This window comes from Megalopta genalis, chromosome 5 (assembly GCF_051020955.1).
Source record: "Megalopta genalis isolate 19385.01 chromosome 5, iyMegGena1_principal, whole genome shotgun sequence".
Taxonomy (NCBI): domain Eukaryota; kingdom Metazoa; phylum Arthropoda; class Insecta; order Hymenoptera; family Halictidae; genus Megalopta; species Megalopta genalis.
Window position 1 is genome coordinate 20,152,280 of NC_135017.1, and position 15,628 is coordinate 20,167,907.

At 41.3% G+C, this 15,628-nt stretch overlaps 1 protein-coding gene across 9 annotated transcripts in view; it reads right to left on the reverse strand.

Annotated features, from left to right (window-relative positions):
- The window catches only part of LOC117219770 (myelin regulatory factor homolog 1), a 97,280-nt gene that overhangs the window by 33,508 nt on the left and 48,144 nt on the right, over positions 1 to 15,628 (reverse strand). For 2 of the 9 annotated variants that reach the window (XM_033469190.2, XM_033469191.2), the window contains exon 1: positions 9,546 to 14,080. The exons of 1 other annotated variant lie outside the window; for it this stretch is intronic. In XM_033469190.2, coding sequence (XP_033325081.1) covers positions 9,546 to 9,675 — 130 coding nt within the window. In that variant the 5' untranslated portion in view covers positions 9,676 to 14,080. Of the gene's footprint in view, positions 1 to 9,545; positions 14,089 to 15,628 lie in introns of those variants that run through there. 6 more of the 9 variants (XM_033469188.2, XM_033469187.2, XM_076522327.1 and 3 more) reach the window with 6 other exon arrangements.

Here is a 15,628-nt window from a genome sequence, read left to right on the forward strand (position 1 = left end):
GTCGCGATGTTGAATGAACAGTGATAAACATAAATAAAGTTCCTTCGTGCTATATTAACCCTTTGCCCTCGAAGCCATTTTAATCAAAATAATTAAAATAATTTCTCTGGCTTACAATATGTGCATTTTACACGAAAGTGCATTAAAGTGCATTTTATGCATATTAAATCGAATCTTGCGACTCGTACAACGCTTACACTTTCAACAATTTTTCGAATCTAAATTCTGTCGATATATTTCAACAATTTTTCGAATCTAAAATCTGTCGACTCCAATAATATGGAGTCTCGTAGTCACCGCTCGAGAGTGCAAAGGGTTAAATATAAATATCACTGTACCGCGTGAATTTTGTCGAGCCGTCGACGCGTCGCGTTGCAAAAATTCTTGGAAAAGTTGTTCGTCGGTGCCGAGCCGCCATCTTGAGGTGAAACCGCGTCGGGGGTGTACACGCGGAGACCAATATGATAAACGCGACAGAAATCCCGAGGGGCGAATTATAGAAGTGGTTGGGCGGTTGCCAACCAATCCCTCTTCGAAGTATCGACCAAACACCGCCCCTGGCTGCAGCAAGATGGACTTCAATCTGAATATTACTACCACGGCTATCCGCGTACAACGTGGCCGAGGAACTAGAATTTTCACCGGCAAAATGCTTCGCGCATGTTGAGATCGGATTTTATCAAGGTCGTCGACGACAATCGCAAACTTCGCTGCACGTCGAGATCTTTGCAACGCGAAATCGTAGAGAAATAATTAAAAAAGAAGATTTGTAAATTATATCTAGACTGCTAAATCATAATACAATTTTTGTCGCTTTTCATAATAATAATTTTAATAATTTCTCCGATAATTCTTTCTATAATTTTAATAATTTCTCTAATAATTCTTTCTAGGATAATTTTCAGTTCGAAATTCTTGGTTTCTGGCAATCTTAATAAAAAACATTGGAGCCTCTGTTCAATATAATTTTAGTAATTTGTCCAATAATTCTTTCTAGGATAATTTTCATAATTTCTCTAATAATTCTTTCTAGGATAATTTTCATAATTCTTAATTCTCAGTTCGAAATTCTTGGTTTCTGTCAATCTTAATAAAAAAGCATAGGAGCCGAGCACAATTTTCATCTCTCTTCAATATAATTTTAATAATTTCTCCAATAATTCTTTCTCGAATAATTTTCATCATTTTTAATTCTCAGTTCGAAATTCTTGGTTTCTGACAAACTTAATAAAAAAGCATAGGAGCCGAGCACAATTTTCGTCTCTCTTCAAAACAATTAAAATAATTTCCCCAATAATCCTTTCTCGAATAATTCTCATAATTTTTAATCATCACCCACAAAATTCCTGGTTTCTGGCAATCTTTCCGCCGATATTAAAAATCTGAAAAAAATCGTAAAAAAAAGCAAACGGTGCTGCAATTGTTCTCGCAGAGCGCTCGAATCGATTTTCGCCGAGGGTACGAATTCCGCGGAGCCGTTTTCAGCGGCAGGCAAAAAGAACGATGAGTAAGTGAACGTCGCGGGAACCGAATATGGGCGACGGGTTTCTGGTGTAATTGCCGGCGCGGAAACGGGTAACGCCGATTTTGAATCGCGAGAAAACGTCCGGGCAGGAGCGCGCGAAAGTGAGAAACTGGCAAACATCCACGTTGGTCCGTAACAATTTTATTGTCCCCGGCAAAATGGTCGCGTCGGGATGAAGCATGGAGTAACTTTCTAAGATAAAAAGGATTGTCTTTTTCCACGGTGTGGCGTATAACGTCGGCGACGAGTTTCACCGTGGTTTCTGCCTTTTGCGTAATAATTACATTGTTATTAGGAACAAAGCAAAAGGAAGTCGTTAACGACCCGAGCCGCGCGCGCGCGCGCGAGCGAGCTCGGCCGTGATCGCACATTAAATCGGTCGGCTAAACGGCGCGCATCGCGAAATTATGAACGATTCCTCCTTCATTGTTCTTTCTAAATATCACCCGACCCGATGGGTGCTGTTTAATGATTTACCATAAATTTAGTCGCCGGCTATATATAATCGAGCCGCTCGATTGCAAATTCTTCGGCGTTTACGGCTCCGCGCAAGCCGCGAAACACAATGAAGTCGAGATTCTTCCATGGCTCGGCGTCCCACACGCGTTATTAGCAACACAATAAAAATCCCCGATACGGAAAATTCATTTCTGCTTGATTGTAGTACCAGCGCGTCGACGTTGAACCATTTACCGCGCAAACGTTCGGTAACGCGCGTTCGGAGCGCGCAGAACAACGCGCGTATCCTACATTTTTCGATGTACAAATATCCATTGTTTAACTGTCTATTTTCTGAGAATCGCGTTAAATTTAAAAGGAGTACCTTGAAAGGCGCGTTGAACAAAAATTGACGAAATTACAAACGTTCCTAATTATAAACCGTTCCTCGGTTACAGTTTTTTATCACAGTACGGCTCGCCATTCGGCATATTGCTCCGCAATAACTGCAAAACGGATATTTCTACAACCGAAGCCCTCGAGTTTAGTCTTTTCGGAATCTAAATTTTCCACTTGTGAAGTGCACACTTCGATATTAAAGCGTCAGTTTTAGTGGATGTAAACCTCTAAAACTAATATACGTATATGGCTTTTCTTCTATGTGTGGGTTGTCATAGTGTGCAGTCCGCCTGCGGGTTAATTTGCATCTCCGATTTAAGATCGCTAATTCTCGCGATACATTTGTATTGGTCGTTCGTCATCGGAGCATGAAATTCCACGGGAGTGTCGCGGTTTAGGCGAAACGAACGAGAACAGAGGCAGAACCGAGCGCCGCGCGGCGTTATCATTTTCGGCCATCAGACCGCCGCCGAATCATGTGTATCAGAGCTCGCCTCGTGTACGCGTTATAATTAGTGTTGATGGTGTAACGTTGTTACGTGTTTACGTAAGTTCGCGAGCGAACCGCTCGAGAATCACGTTTGGTCCATCAAACGCGCGGCAACCTTGACTTCGCCGCTTCAGATTCGATCTTTTTCGACTATCGATCGACCGCGCGCCTTTCGTTATTCTGCACGGTCAAGGTTATTCTCGACCACGGCTCGAAATATTTTATGTTAACAATCGCTCCTCGATCCGCGTCAAGGACCGTTTTCATTCGTTCAATTTTCGGTTCGATGGATTTACGCGAAGTGAATGTTCATCGGGTCAATTTGTGCGATCTCGCGAGTCGCCCACAATTTCCCAACAAATTTTCCAGCGATTCCGATGCACCGGCATGAGAAAATGTTGATCTACGCTGCTGTCGGTTATGTTTCTGCATCGAAAAATCACGTTCCGCATCGCGTTTCTCGTGCCTCCTAACGTGGCCGCGCCTCGTACACGTTCACTATCTCACATAAAAGTAAAACAATACACCGGAGTTGCGTCATATATTGAATCACCCGGTGTATTATAAGCTTGTAAATACCTGTATTCGGCTCTGTTTCTCGCTCGGGCTATATTTTATCAAATTGTTAAGCTGTAAATAAAAGCTGCAGGATCGAAGAGAAATCGATATTGAAAATATCTGCGTTAATTAAAATTCTCTGTTACGGCTCCCTTCGCGCCGCGATTTCTTTCGCAGCTGAATTGATTAGCACTTTCTTCGTCTACTGATCGATTTTAACAGAATTGATTTATTCATTTACTTATTCAACGGCTATGGAATCCTATTGTACAATCATATAAATAGATAAGAAAATAACAATCGAACTGACTCAAGCACTCGTTGAATGTTGACCTCTGCTTCGATTTTTAAACATTGACTGAATCGAGAAACTTATTCGACGATTTCCGATTAAAAACGCTTTACGATTTCGGCAATTTTTTAATCTTAGCGACGACACAGCCCCGCCTGCATAATTCGCCTAAATGCGTCCAGAATAGCATCTCGAAAGCCGCGCAATCGATACATTCGATCCAACGACTCTTTCGACCTCGTAAAAATGTTTAAGGGCACTCCAACTATTCTCTGCCTCGGCAAACACTCGGAAGACGAATCAGAAAGAACTTCAGCCGACGGCGAATATTAATCGTCGCCAAGCATTTGGAAAATTCGCGAACGCCTCGTTCACAGTTATCTCGTCGGCGTATTATGGTAGCCCGAGCACCGTGCGCAGGTATTTCGCGAAAAGGAAAACGTGCGAATATGTGCTACGATCACGAGGTGCCGCATGCAAAGTCGCGGGGCGCGCGGTAAAACTCGCCTGACAACATTGTTGATCGATCACGGTGCGCAACGAAGACGGCGTTGCGCGTTAATACTTCCCGGTGGATCGTTGACGAATACAGGGTGTCCTGAAATTATTGTACAAGCGGGAAGCGAGGGGTTCCCGAGGTCATTTGGAGTAACTTTTTCCTTTGCGAAAATGTTCTGCGAGGCTTCGTTCGCGAGTTATCAACGAAAACGCGGTGACCAATGAGCGGCGAGATCGGCTGACGCGAGATCAGCTGGCGCGAGGCGTCCGAGCCAATCGGCGGAACTGGGCGTCGACCGCTCGGTGGCTCGCCGCTCATTGGACGGCGTTTTTCGTTGATAACTCGCAAACGAAGCCGCGGATCGCATTTTCGCAAAGGAAAAAGTTTCTGCAAATGACCCGAGGAATCTCTCGTTTCTCGCTTGTCAAATAATTTCGGGTTACCATTTCTCGCTTGTACAATAATTCTGGGACACCCTGTGCATCAGGAAAGGCCACCGTTTTAATTCAACCTCGGGAACGGCGGCTGTGACTTCGCCTGCGACTCGGTTGATCAGGTCGCAAACGATGCAAAAAGGTTCACCGTGTGCTGCCGCGGCTGCGTACTACCACGCCGACTTTCTCCGACAAAGCAAATAGAAATGCGCCGTAAACGGCGGCCCGAGCCGTGTCGCGTCTATGAAAATTGGCTCACTTTCGTTCGGCCTCGTAAAAAGCTCCGTTTCTCGATTCCCGATATTCCCCGGCGCGGACCGGCAATTATGCTAATCGTCGCCGACAGCAAATGAATAATAATGACAATGGAAACGAAAAGTAACAAGAAGAAAGCGTGTTCGCGTATCGCCGTGACTAAAGTTCGCGTTCCCGTGGAACAGCCGTCGGGCCACCGAGTCGAACAGCTTCTGCGCGTACGTGTTTCAACGTGGAGGATTTATCGGACAACCAATTTCGAAGACGGATGACACTTGTTCTCAGCGAAATCTCTTTCCGAAAGGTGTGATTTTCCTGATTTGCTGATTACCGCGCTGTGGACATTATTTTCAACGGTTATCCTTTGATATTCTGCTTTAATTTGTTCGCGAACGCGGAAGGACGAAGAGAATTTATTTGCGTGATTAATAATATTTATTTGCAGACCGGAGAGTTTCGGATGTTTGGAAAAATTAAGTTCTTCGAGGTTATTTTATTTTTGGTATTTATATTATTAGATTATTATTTATATTATTGTATTGTTATTTATATTATTAGATTATTATTTATATTATTGGATTATTATTTATATTATTGTATTGTTATTTATATTATTAGATTATTATTTATATTATTGTATTGTTATTTATATTATTACATTATTATTTATATTATTATTTATTAGTATTATAGTTAAGTAAAGGCTAGAAGTTTAAGCGTGGATAATTTATCAGATAATCAATTTGACAGACACTTATTTTCACTGAAATCTCTTTCCGAAAGGTATTTAATTCATAAAATTAATTATTTTTAATTATAAAATATCGTATTTTAAAGCTTTTGGTCTAACCTAGTCCTAACATAATTTAACTTTCACAGTAAAAATGAATAGATTTCGAGTAAAAATCACGTCCGTCCGAACCCACGATGTTTTCTACCGACGAATATCGACGGTCTCTGGAAAAGTACACAGTTTGCTTTAACGACAGTGAAAATTAGTGATTAGAAGAACAATCCTACCGACCTTCGAGTGACGGAAGAGTCGGTACACATTACCATCATTTCGTGTAAACAAGACTTCGCGTTTCCTAACGTAGAGAGATCGTAGCTCCAGCAGTTCTTCGATCGATCAACGCAAATAAATCTTCTGCTCGATGACTTCATTCCCGTTGAATCTGCATATAAAATCAACGGGGACGAAGGACGTTGCGCTTTGTCAACAGAGGAATCCCCGTTCCTTACGATGCGGTCTCGAAATAGCAATTTTTCTTGTGTTTTCTTTTTTTTGGAGAACTAAAATCTCGTTCGAAATTGTCTCGATCGTAAATACGCGTTCAAGCATCGTCTACGTGAATCTTGCTTTTGTTTATTCTGCAAACAATGCGGATGAAGCGGTGTGCACAAGTATAAAGTCTACTTCAACGATATGTTTGCAATGCGAATTACAACGTCACCTATTCGACCAGGAAATTTTATCTTAAAGAAGTCGTCGAACACGGAGAAGACGGATCATAGTTGACCGTTCGTTATTTCCATTTTCAAATTCAATATTGTATACTTCGTATAACGTTAATAGATACTTGAAAGAATTCTGTATGAAAATGTCGTTCAATTTTTATATTCAATATTCTATAACATTTTTAAATCGTATTATGCTACACTTATAAAAATATTAGAAATAATTTGTAAATCTTCAGTAGTACGAAACTGTAATTCAATTTTTAAATTCAATATTTTGTAATACCTACAATAATATCACTATATACTTTAAAGAATATAAATTTTATTAGAAATAATTAACCTTCATAAATATTCAATAATTATGTGCAAAAAATGTCATTCAATTTTTCAATTCAGTATTCTATAATATTTTTAAATCATATTATTATACTATACTTAAAACAATGTGAATTTTATTAGATATAATTAAAGTTCGTAAGTCTTCAGTAGTACGTAAATGTAATTAAATTTTTACGTTCACAGTATTTTATCTATACTTAAAATAACGTCATTATATACTTCAAAGAATACAAATTTTATTAGAAATAATTAACTTTCATAAATATTCAGTAGTCATGTACAAAAAAATACAAATGAAATAAAAATAAAGCAAATAAAAAGAACTAATACAAATATATTAAATTCAATAGAAAGATTATAAATAATTCATTAGAAGGGAATTTAACTCGTGAATGTCGTTTGCAGGAAGGCGAGTGTCGTCTGAAAAAACGACTTAATTTCAACCATAAAGCCTGCATTGAAACTTCGCCGATCACCTGTCACCAGAGCCGCGGTTATGTGTGCGCGCGTGTTGAACTGTGCAGCAGGGTAATTGTCCACGAAATCGCTTCTCAACCAGCTGACCCGTGAGACTCGATCGCGTATGATACCGAGACCGGAAGGCCGTTTAAACAGAGGAAGTTAATAGGGCCGGATCGTCGATTTCACCCCTTAATTGTCGGTAGGGGTGAGCGCGCAGCTGCCGCGGAGTCGCAGTTACCGACTACATAAACCTAAACGATCGGGGCGCGCGAGCTTCGATGCAACTTATTTTTTGTTTTCACGGTAATTAGATGGTCACGGTGGGACGATCGGACCACCGACAGGTGTTCCACCCCTTACGTACACGCAATCCGAACGATTTCGAGCGATAAATGATCGCGACACGTTCTCCCCGAAACACTCAGCGCCGACGGAAACCGGTGTTGAAACAGTGTCGCGTGATGATTAATGACGGTATCGAGTCTGTGTCCACGCGGTGGCAATTTCGAATTCGATTCGATGGAAAATAATAATCAATGCGAAACGCGCGCGAGATCCGCGGAGCTTGATAAATTGGCGTTTCGAATGGCAAATAGAATTGACAATAAAAACGTCGTAACTTCCGCATAGATGAAGTTTCGAAGTTGACACTTTTTTCACAGTATATATTCACGACAATAGAAAATATAAGGGCGTGGATTTCAAGTTCAGACGATTTTCTCGAGAACAAAATATTTTACGTGAAAGATTTATTTACAAATTTAATTGCTACGTATTTTTGAATTTTTCTGTAAAAGATGCTATGGAAATTGTATATTCACGACAATAAAAAAGATGAGGGCGTGGATTTCAAGCTCCAACGATTTTCTCGAGAACAAAATATTTTACGTGAAAGATTATTAATTGCTATAAAATTAATTGCTACGTATTTGAACTTTCCGTAAAAAATTCTATGAAAATATATATTTTCGAGATTTTTAAAATTACTGGCAGACAATGTTGACAGGGCTTTGCCGCCCCTAAGTAACTGCCGCCCCTGAGAGTTCGTTCACTGGAAAATTCGACTGACAAATTAATTGGTTAAAGAATCATTTCCTTGCAGACTTTTTAATTCTATTTCGCGTGTTGCAATCGTTCGCCGCGTGCAAAAAAAAGAAACCGCGACGTCGCGTTATAGTTGATTTTCTAAAACCCGAATTACCCACTTCCCGGAAGCATTCCGACGGATCTACCGTTTTCCGTTGATGGCCATTTCGATAACAATAAAAACAGTCCCATTAATAATCGGAGAGAAAGAGAAAGAGAGAGAAAGAGAGTGAGAGAGAGAGGATGGCGGAGGCCCATTTCACCATTGTTTCGTTGGCATTAATTCCCCAGAAGCATTTACGAACCGTGGTAAACGCGAGAGCACAGGATCCGTTCTAATGCTGATTGTAATTTTACAAAAATACAATGCCAACAGAACTGTTCCTACCTTTCACAATAAATTCTCTCTAATTGACGCTCAGTTTGCACACAAAAATGGACGATTTGAGAAGAGGAGATGCGATTATTCGAGCCTTGCGCCTCGTTTTTATATATATTTATATTATATATAGATAACCAAATTACTTTTTGCCCAACTCTAATCAATATTAACGTTAATCATTGGATTACAAATTTTAATTTTATAATTTAATTAATACAAATAATATAATTTTATATCTTAAAGAATCCCTCTGTGAAATCCTAAAAATCAAGAATCCTTGTTATATATTTATTTATTAGGATCTTATTGTCAGTTTTGCAAATATTTAGTATAAATATTAGAAGAAATATTAGTATAAATATTAGAACAAATATTAGTATAAATATTAATATAAATATTAGCATAAATATTTAATACCATCTTTAATTCAAAAAAATTAATTCTTTAATTTCCTCTCCCGCACACAGCTTGTTAATTGCAAACCATGCGGTCGCTAATGAGTTCGCAGTTGACGCGAGCACGCTAAAATAAACAAACTCATAACAATAACAATAACACAATAAAAAGAACAAAATATTTAATAAAAACCGTCGCCCGCAAAAAAAAGTCAATCTAATTTACTCTTTAACAAGAGAGTCGACGAGCCTAAATGCTTCGCCGCATCCAGCGTCGCCGACTTCAAAAAGACATCGAGTTCGAAGATTTCTCGTTTCAAGATCCAGAAAAACCGATCGTTCCCAAGACCAACACAACCGTCTCTACAATTAAGAAATCCTGAAATGTCCGAACGCAACCGCGGTTGATATTTAACAACCGGTCTCTCGCAGCGTGCCCCAGTTTCCGGTCGGGGAGCTCGCGTTGCCAAATTTTCCGCACCGGTTTTCTCCGCGATCCGGTCCCCGGATCCTAATCGACCGAACTTTACCTGCTACGGCCAGTAATCTCCGCGCGGCTGCCTGATTAATCCCGGCGTCCTCGTGGTGCTCGGCCGGATGGCCGCGTCCATTTTGAACTGGATCGACGACTTGGTGTTGCAGGGCCCATGGGAATTCCATGATGCGTCGGCGATGCGCGCGGGCCTCGATATCGCCGTCTCGGTTATTGTCTTGAGTTCACGGGCACACCGAATCACTACATAATTAATCGGATCGATCCGGAGCGATCCTAATTGCGGGCAGCTCGATCCGCGGCGACCGCGTCATTCTCGGCGGAATAGGTGCCTCGCGGCTCTGATCAACCAATCGAGCACCTCGACCAACCCTCCGGAACGTTCTGTTGCATCGCGTGTCGCGTTCACTTTGATCTTTTTTTTTACAAGCTCTTTTTTACTCGCCGAGTATCGAGCCGTTATCTTCCGCGCTCGGCGCGCGCCGTGTTTCGAGGTCACTGTTCACTCGAAGACGTTCCGTACGGCCGCCCGAGGACTCGGTTGACGAAGACTTTCGGAACACCTTGCCGCGAAATTGTTGGATCGATGGGATTTCGGCCGGGCCGCCGGCAGAGGGTGAGGCGAGAACTGTGTCCCGGCGGAAAGGAGATCGTTCGCGGCCCTTGTTTTCGCGTAGCCAAACGAAATGGCATTATCGTGGCCCTCCTCGTATCGACGAGGGTCGCGCTCCTGCCCACCACCGTGCACTCGACCATGGTGGGGGTTGACCGCGCTGCCGAGAGGGCGGCGCTTAACCCGGGGACTCGAAGACGCGGGGGTAGAGCCCGTGCAACCCCTTCGATCGCCGCTTAGCGTCCTATCAAAGTGCCCCGCGATCTTGCAATTTTTTTCGCCGGCTGCTCGGACTCGATTCTGACACGTTAACGCATTGTAATTATCGTCCACGTTGCGTTTACTAACTGTAAAATCGCCGGCAAATTATCGGTCTTTATGTATTCTATTTGATATGATAATGAACGATGCTATGCTCGAAATTGTATTGAGAAACAATGCGTATTTTTAGAAGGACAGATTTTGTCTGAAATTTTAAAGGAATACTGCGAAACGAGGTTAGTTTGAACATTTTATTCGTATTGAAGGTAAATTGAATTTTTGTTATATATTGTCTGCATAAATTTATTTCTCGTTATAAATTGTGTAAGTAAATTTAATTTTTGTTATAAATTGTCTATATAAATATAAGTTTTGTTATAAATTGTATACATATATATAATTATCTATATAAGTATAAGTTTTGTTATAAATTGTATACATAAATTTAATTTTTGTTACAAACTGAGTACATAAATTTGATTTTCATCACGAATTCGAACATTAGCGTAATTTCCGTTCTAAATTTGTCGATCTCCGACGCTAAACGGAACTCGAACGGTTTAATCGAACAGCATTTCGATTAGCAACGTGTCTTCGACGTATTCTGGAATCGTTGCAGGCTCTTGCCGGCGTTTCGTTATCGGAGGACAAGCTTCCTTGATAGGACTGAATATCGAAACGGGCTGAGCGACATCGATTACCAATTACGGCCGCTAATGGCTAACATTTAGAGCTATCCGCAGTGCACGAACGGGAACAACTAGTCGACACGGAATCCGCAAATAAACTTTGGGCAGGGCAGCCTAATCCGTTTTATTAATTTTTAAACCCGCGGTGGATTTAACCATGGGACCGCGGGCTATTCTTCATCGTCACTCATTGCCAGTCGACATAGCGAGTCGACCGAATCATGGCAATTAACTATACGTCGTGTACGAAAGGTATTCTGTATTTTTATTATTTTTATCTTAATTATTTTTCTTATTTTTTGTGTTTCTTATATTATATTCTTATTACTTGTTCGTATTTCGCATTTTCTATTCTTACTATTTTTCTTTTTATTTAGATTATTCTTTATTTCCTAAATAAATTTTCGAATGATTCTCACTTGTCCGCAGCGTTGATAAAAGCTTTTACGAGCAGTGCATTACCCTGAATCGGTTGTTCCCATTGGAAATTCTTCACGGAGGTGCAACGGACAGGAATTGCGAAGGCGAAGTGAAACAATCTTTTTGTTAAGGATCGTTAGGGATCGCTGAGGATTTTTAGGTAATTTCATGGTCCCGAGACCATTGTTCATTTACGGTTTCCTGTTACCGCAACGCGGGAGACAGAGAAAGAAGTCACGGTTTAAACGAACGTTGTCTCTTTTTTTGGATCGCTTGGTCCCTGCCAACGACATTCCGCTGAAAATGATTTAGACCTCGAAAAAGTGCAGGGAACGATGTTTCACAAGAGAGGGTGCTGTCTGTAACAATGTCATCGTTCGAAGGCGTGATCGAGGTACAAATCCAACGAAATTCGCTGGCGAATTCGTCACGCAATTTTTGGTAGCTCCGTGCAATTTTTAGTGGGTCCGTGCAATTTTTGGTAGCTCCGTGCAATTTTTGGTGGCTCCGTGCAATTTTTGGTAGGTCCGTGCAATTTTCGGTAGGTCCGTGTAATTCATGAGCTCCGTGCAATTCGGTGATTCCGTGCAATTCGGCGGCTCCGTGTAATTCAGCGGCTTCGTGCAATTTTCGGTGGATCTGTGCAATTTGGTGACTCCGTGTAATTCAGTAGCTCTGTGCAATTCGGCGGTTCCGTGCAATTTTCGGTAGCTTCGTGCAATTCAATGGCCGTGTGCAATTCGGCGGCTGCGTGTAATTCGTCGACTTCGTACAATTTTCGGTAGATCAGTGCAATTTGGTGACTCCGTGTAATTCAGTAGCTCCGTGCAATTTTTGGTAGCTTCGTGCAATTCGACGGCTCCGTGTAATTCGGCAGCTTCGTGCAATTTTTAGTGACTCCGTGCAATTTTCGGCGGCTCCGTGCAATTTTCGGTGGTTCCGTGCAATTTTGTATGACTCCGTGCAATTTTCGGCGGCTCCGTGCAATTCGACGGCGCAGGGAGCGCAATATCGAAGGAAGGGAAGAAATCTGGTGCGCCTAATAGGTACTATAAACGACGGTTGACGTAATTAGAGGTCCCCCAGGGGCAAATAGGTGGCCATTTAACCGCGAGCAAACATTTGCATATTATCGGCCGGCCTGCGCGGCTCGTCGCCGAAAGAATTTCGAAACGGGGCCCTGGGAATGATCGGCGGGTGCCACGTCGCCCCCGTGGAACGGTAATGGAACCAGAGGGGTTGATGGAACACACGCGGCCGCTTTAATGCGTGCGATTACACGCACCCGTGGGTTCACGCACGCGACCGATCGCGCGACTCTCCGCGTGCACCGCTCCTGCACAGCGCCGAGCAGGTGCTCACCGGAAGAATTTCGCTGGAATAATTTCGTTCCGTTTCCTTTCGTACGTCATCGATTACAAGGGTCGGACGAAATGCACCCGCGAGCAAAGTTAAGGGATCAACAAACTGCCGAAAAATTGCCGGTCTCCGAATCGCTGTAACTTCGTTTTAAAAAATCGCACCGAGATGAATCTCTGCTCATTTTTAAGGGCGAAGACTCTACTTTTTTTACCCCTGTTTCAATTTTATTTCGCGACGCTTTCTTACTCGAATGCGGGACGAAGATGGAGATACTTTTATTTTCAAAAAATTCTCAGACTCCGAACGTCTGCACGGAGCTTAATAATTTTTTCTCGGACTTCCTTCTGTGATCAGATTAAAGTGGAATGTCTCCCCTTTACGAGGACTGTCTAAAAGTTGATGTAGGATTTTTTTGTCCTGAGTTATCGCACTTTGAATGACGAGAGTATATGTAATAGCATTAAAAATAACAGTGTTGTCCGAATAAACTATTTAGACAATAAGAACGATAAAATTTAAATATTTATTACGCTTGGATCGTGTAAAGTTTAACGCATATTGGTACAGTTTCATTTACTACCTATTTCATTACAATTAATTCTATAAATTGCATACAATTTATTTCGATGTATTAATTCACATTGTGTATTAATTATTATCATTTATTCTGTCAACAAGTTTGATAATTGCGAGTCCAAGAACATCGCTGATGACGATGAAAACGAAGTGAAAATATCATCAACTTCAGCACCCCGTTACGAGAAATGAACGGAAACGTTCGATCGAACGAATCGTGCCGTTGTCTCTGCGAAATCAGCGAAATCACGGCGGCCATGAACGTCGACCACGATTCGCGTGCGGTCACCAAGAGCTGTTTTCAGTTTTCCCGACTTTTCCTCGCGGCGATGATCTCATTGTTCCAGCGTTTATCAACGGCTTATCGGGATTAGAAGCAATCTCGGCGGCCGTTTCGCCGATTCACTCCGCAACATCGGGAACGAGGCATTTCGACGCGGGAATTCGCGGCGGCAATTTATCGCCGATTGTAACGCAATACGCGTTATCATTAGTGAATTAAACGTCAGGCGTCTGTTTTCGAGCGGCGACGTCGACGGCGGCGCGGGCTCTGGCAAGGTAAACACGAGAATCGAAAAAAGGGAACGCTCGCATCGTGTCGGAATTGCAGTCGACGGTCTCGTCGTTTTGACCGAGGGCTAAATTCAATGTTTGACACGATTGCAAAAGGGATTTTTGCTTTTGTTACACGATGTTCGAAACTGCTGCTCGAATTATTAACGCTAGAACTACCCTAAACGTGACTAATGCGTATTGTTTTATGAGAAAGGCAAGACTGAATTTATTTGAGCTGCCTACGATTTTTATTACAATAATATGATCGTATAAAAATATCTGACAAAAATGTTTTTATAACATCGGCAATTGTCGAAGAAAAAAATCGGATATCAGTCGTTTTGACTTATTTGGTAGTTTTAGCGTTAACTGGGATTATTATTATTATTATATTTAATATTTTCGTTTGATGGTTACTTAAATTTGTCCAGCTACGTTAAATCGAATAATCAATGAAACAGGACACACGTGATTATGAAACATTCTCATGATATTTTTAGAACGAATATACGTGAGATTAAAATAAATAAAGTATTTAACATTCTGCGTTCTACTGTTTCGAAATTGGGAATAATTTTGAAATAATAATGAAGAAGTATAATATATTGTATAATATACTGTATAATTTATATATACTGACAAATACCACCCCCTAAAAACTATTTCATAATCGCGACGTTAATGCGAATGAACTATAAAATTGTATCACAAAGAAATATTAAAAATCACACAATTATAAAATATTGTACAATATACTGTATAATTTACTGGCAACACGTGACGAAAAAAATACCATCCCCCAAAATCTATCTCATAATAGCGACATTAATGCGAATGCATCACAAAAGAAATACTAAACTAAAGAAATACTAAATCACAAAGAAATACTAAAAATCGTACAATTATAAAAACTGTTTCACGAGTCACATTATATTACGAACATTGCGACATCGATACAAATCGCACGACGATACATTAAAAAACGAAAAAAAAAAGGAAACTAGTTCTAGCAATTTTGTAACCGGATATCGTCGCATCGCCCAATCGATGGATCGATAAAAGAGAAGATCGCAATAAAACACCAGTTTCAACCCGGTATTTCCAACATCGATGCTCACCGCGAAAACCGCACAGCACATACCCGGCTGCTAAACCGAACCGAAAGCTTCCAAGCCGTGACCTTAACTAACTGGAATTAGTGTGACAACGAGAAAATTGTCACGGTCATTAACTAATCGTTCCACACGAGCGTACGAGTTAATACGAAAGCCGCGTACGCGAAAATTAAATTCTCAAATGAAGTGCAGCCGCACTGGCCGATGCGTCGTACGCTCTGTCGAAGAACTCGCTGGCCGAAACTCAAATCTTCCGGTGTTTTTTCGCGAATGTTTTGTTAACGCTGCGACTAACAAATCGGGTCGAAACGATATAATAATTTTATAATAATCAGAACGAGAATGTACTCGCTGCTCGCGTCGATCGAGTGAAAATAAATTTTTAAGCCAATCGCAGGTCACATTTTTAAACCAATTAATATTCGCGTTAACGTTAAACTCGCCAGATTTGCGTTTTATGCATCAAAGTCCTCGAAATTCTGAAGATTCGTCCCGGGGAAACGACCGAATCCAAGCGCGCGATGCAACA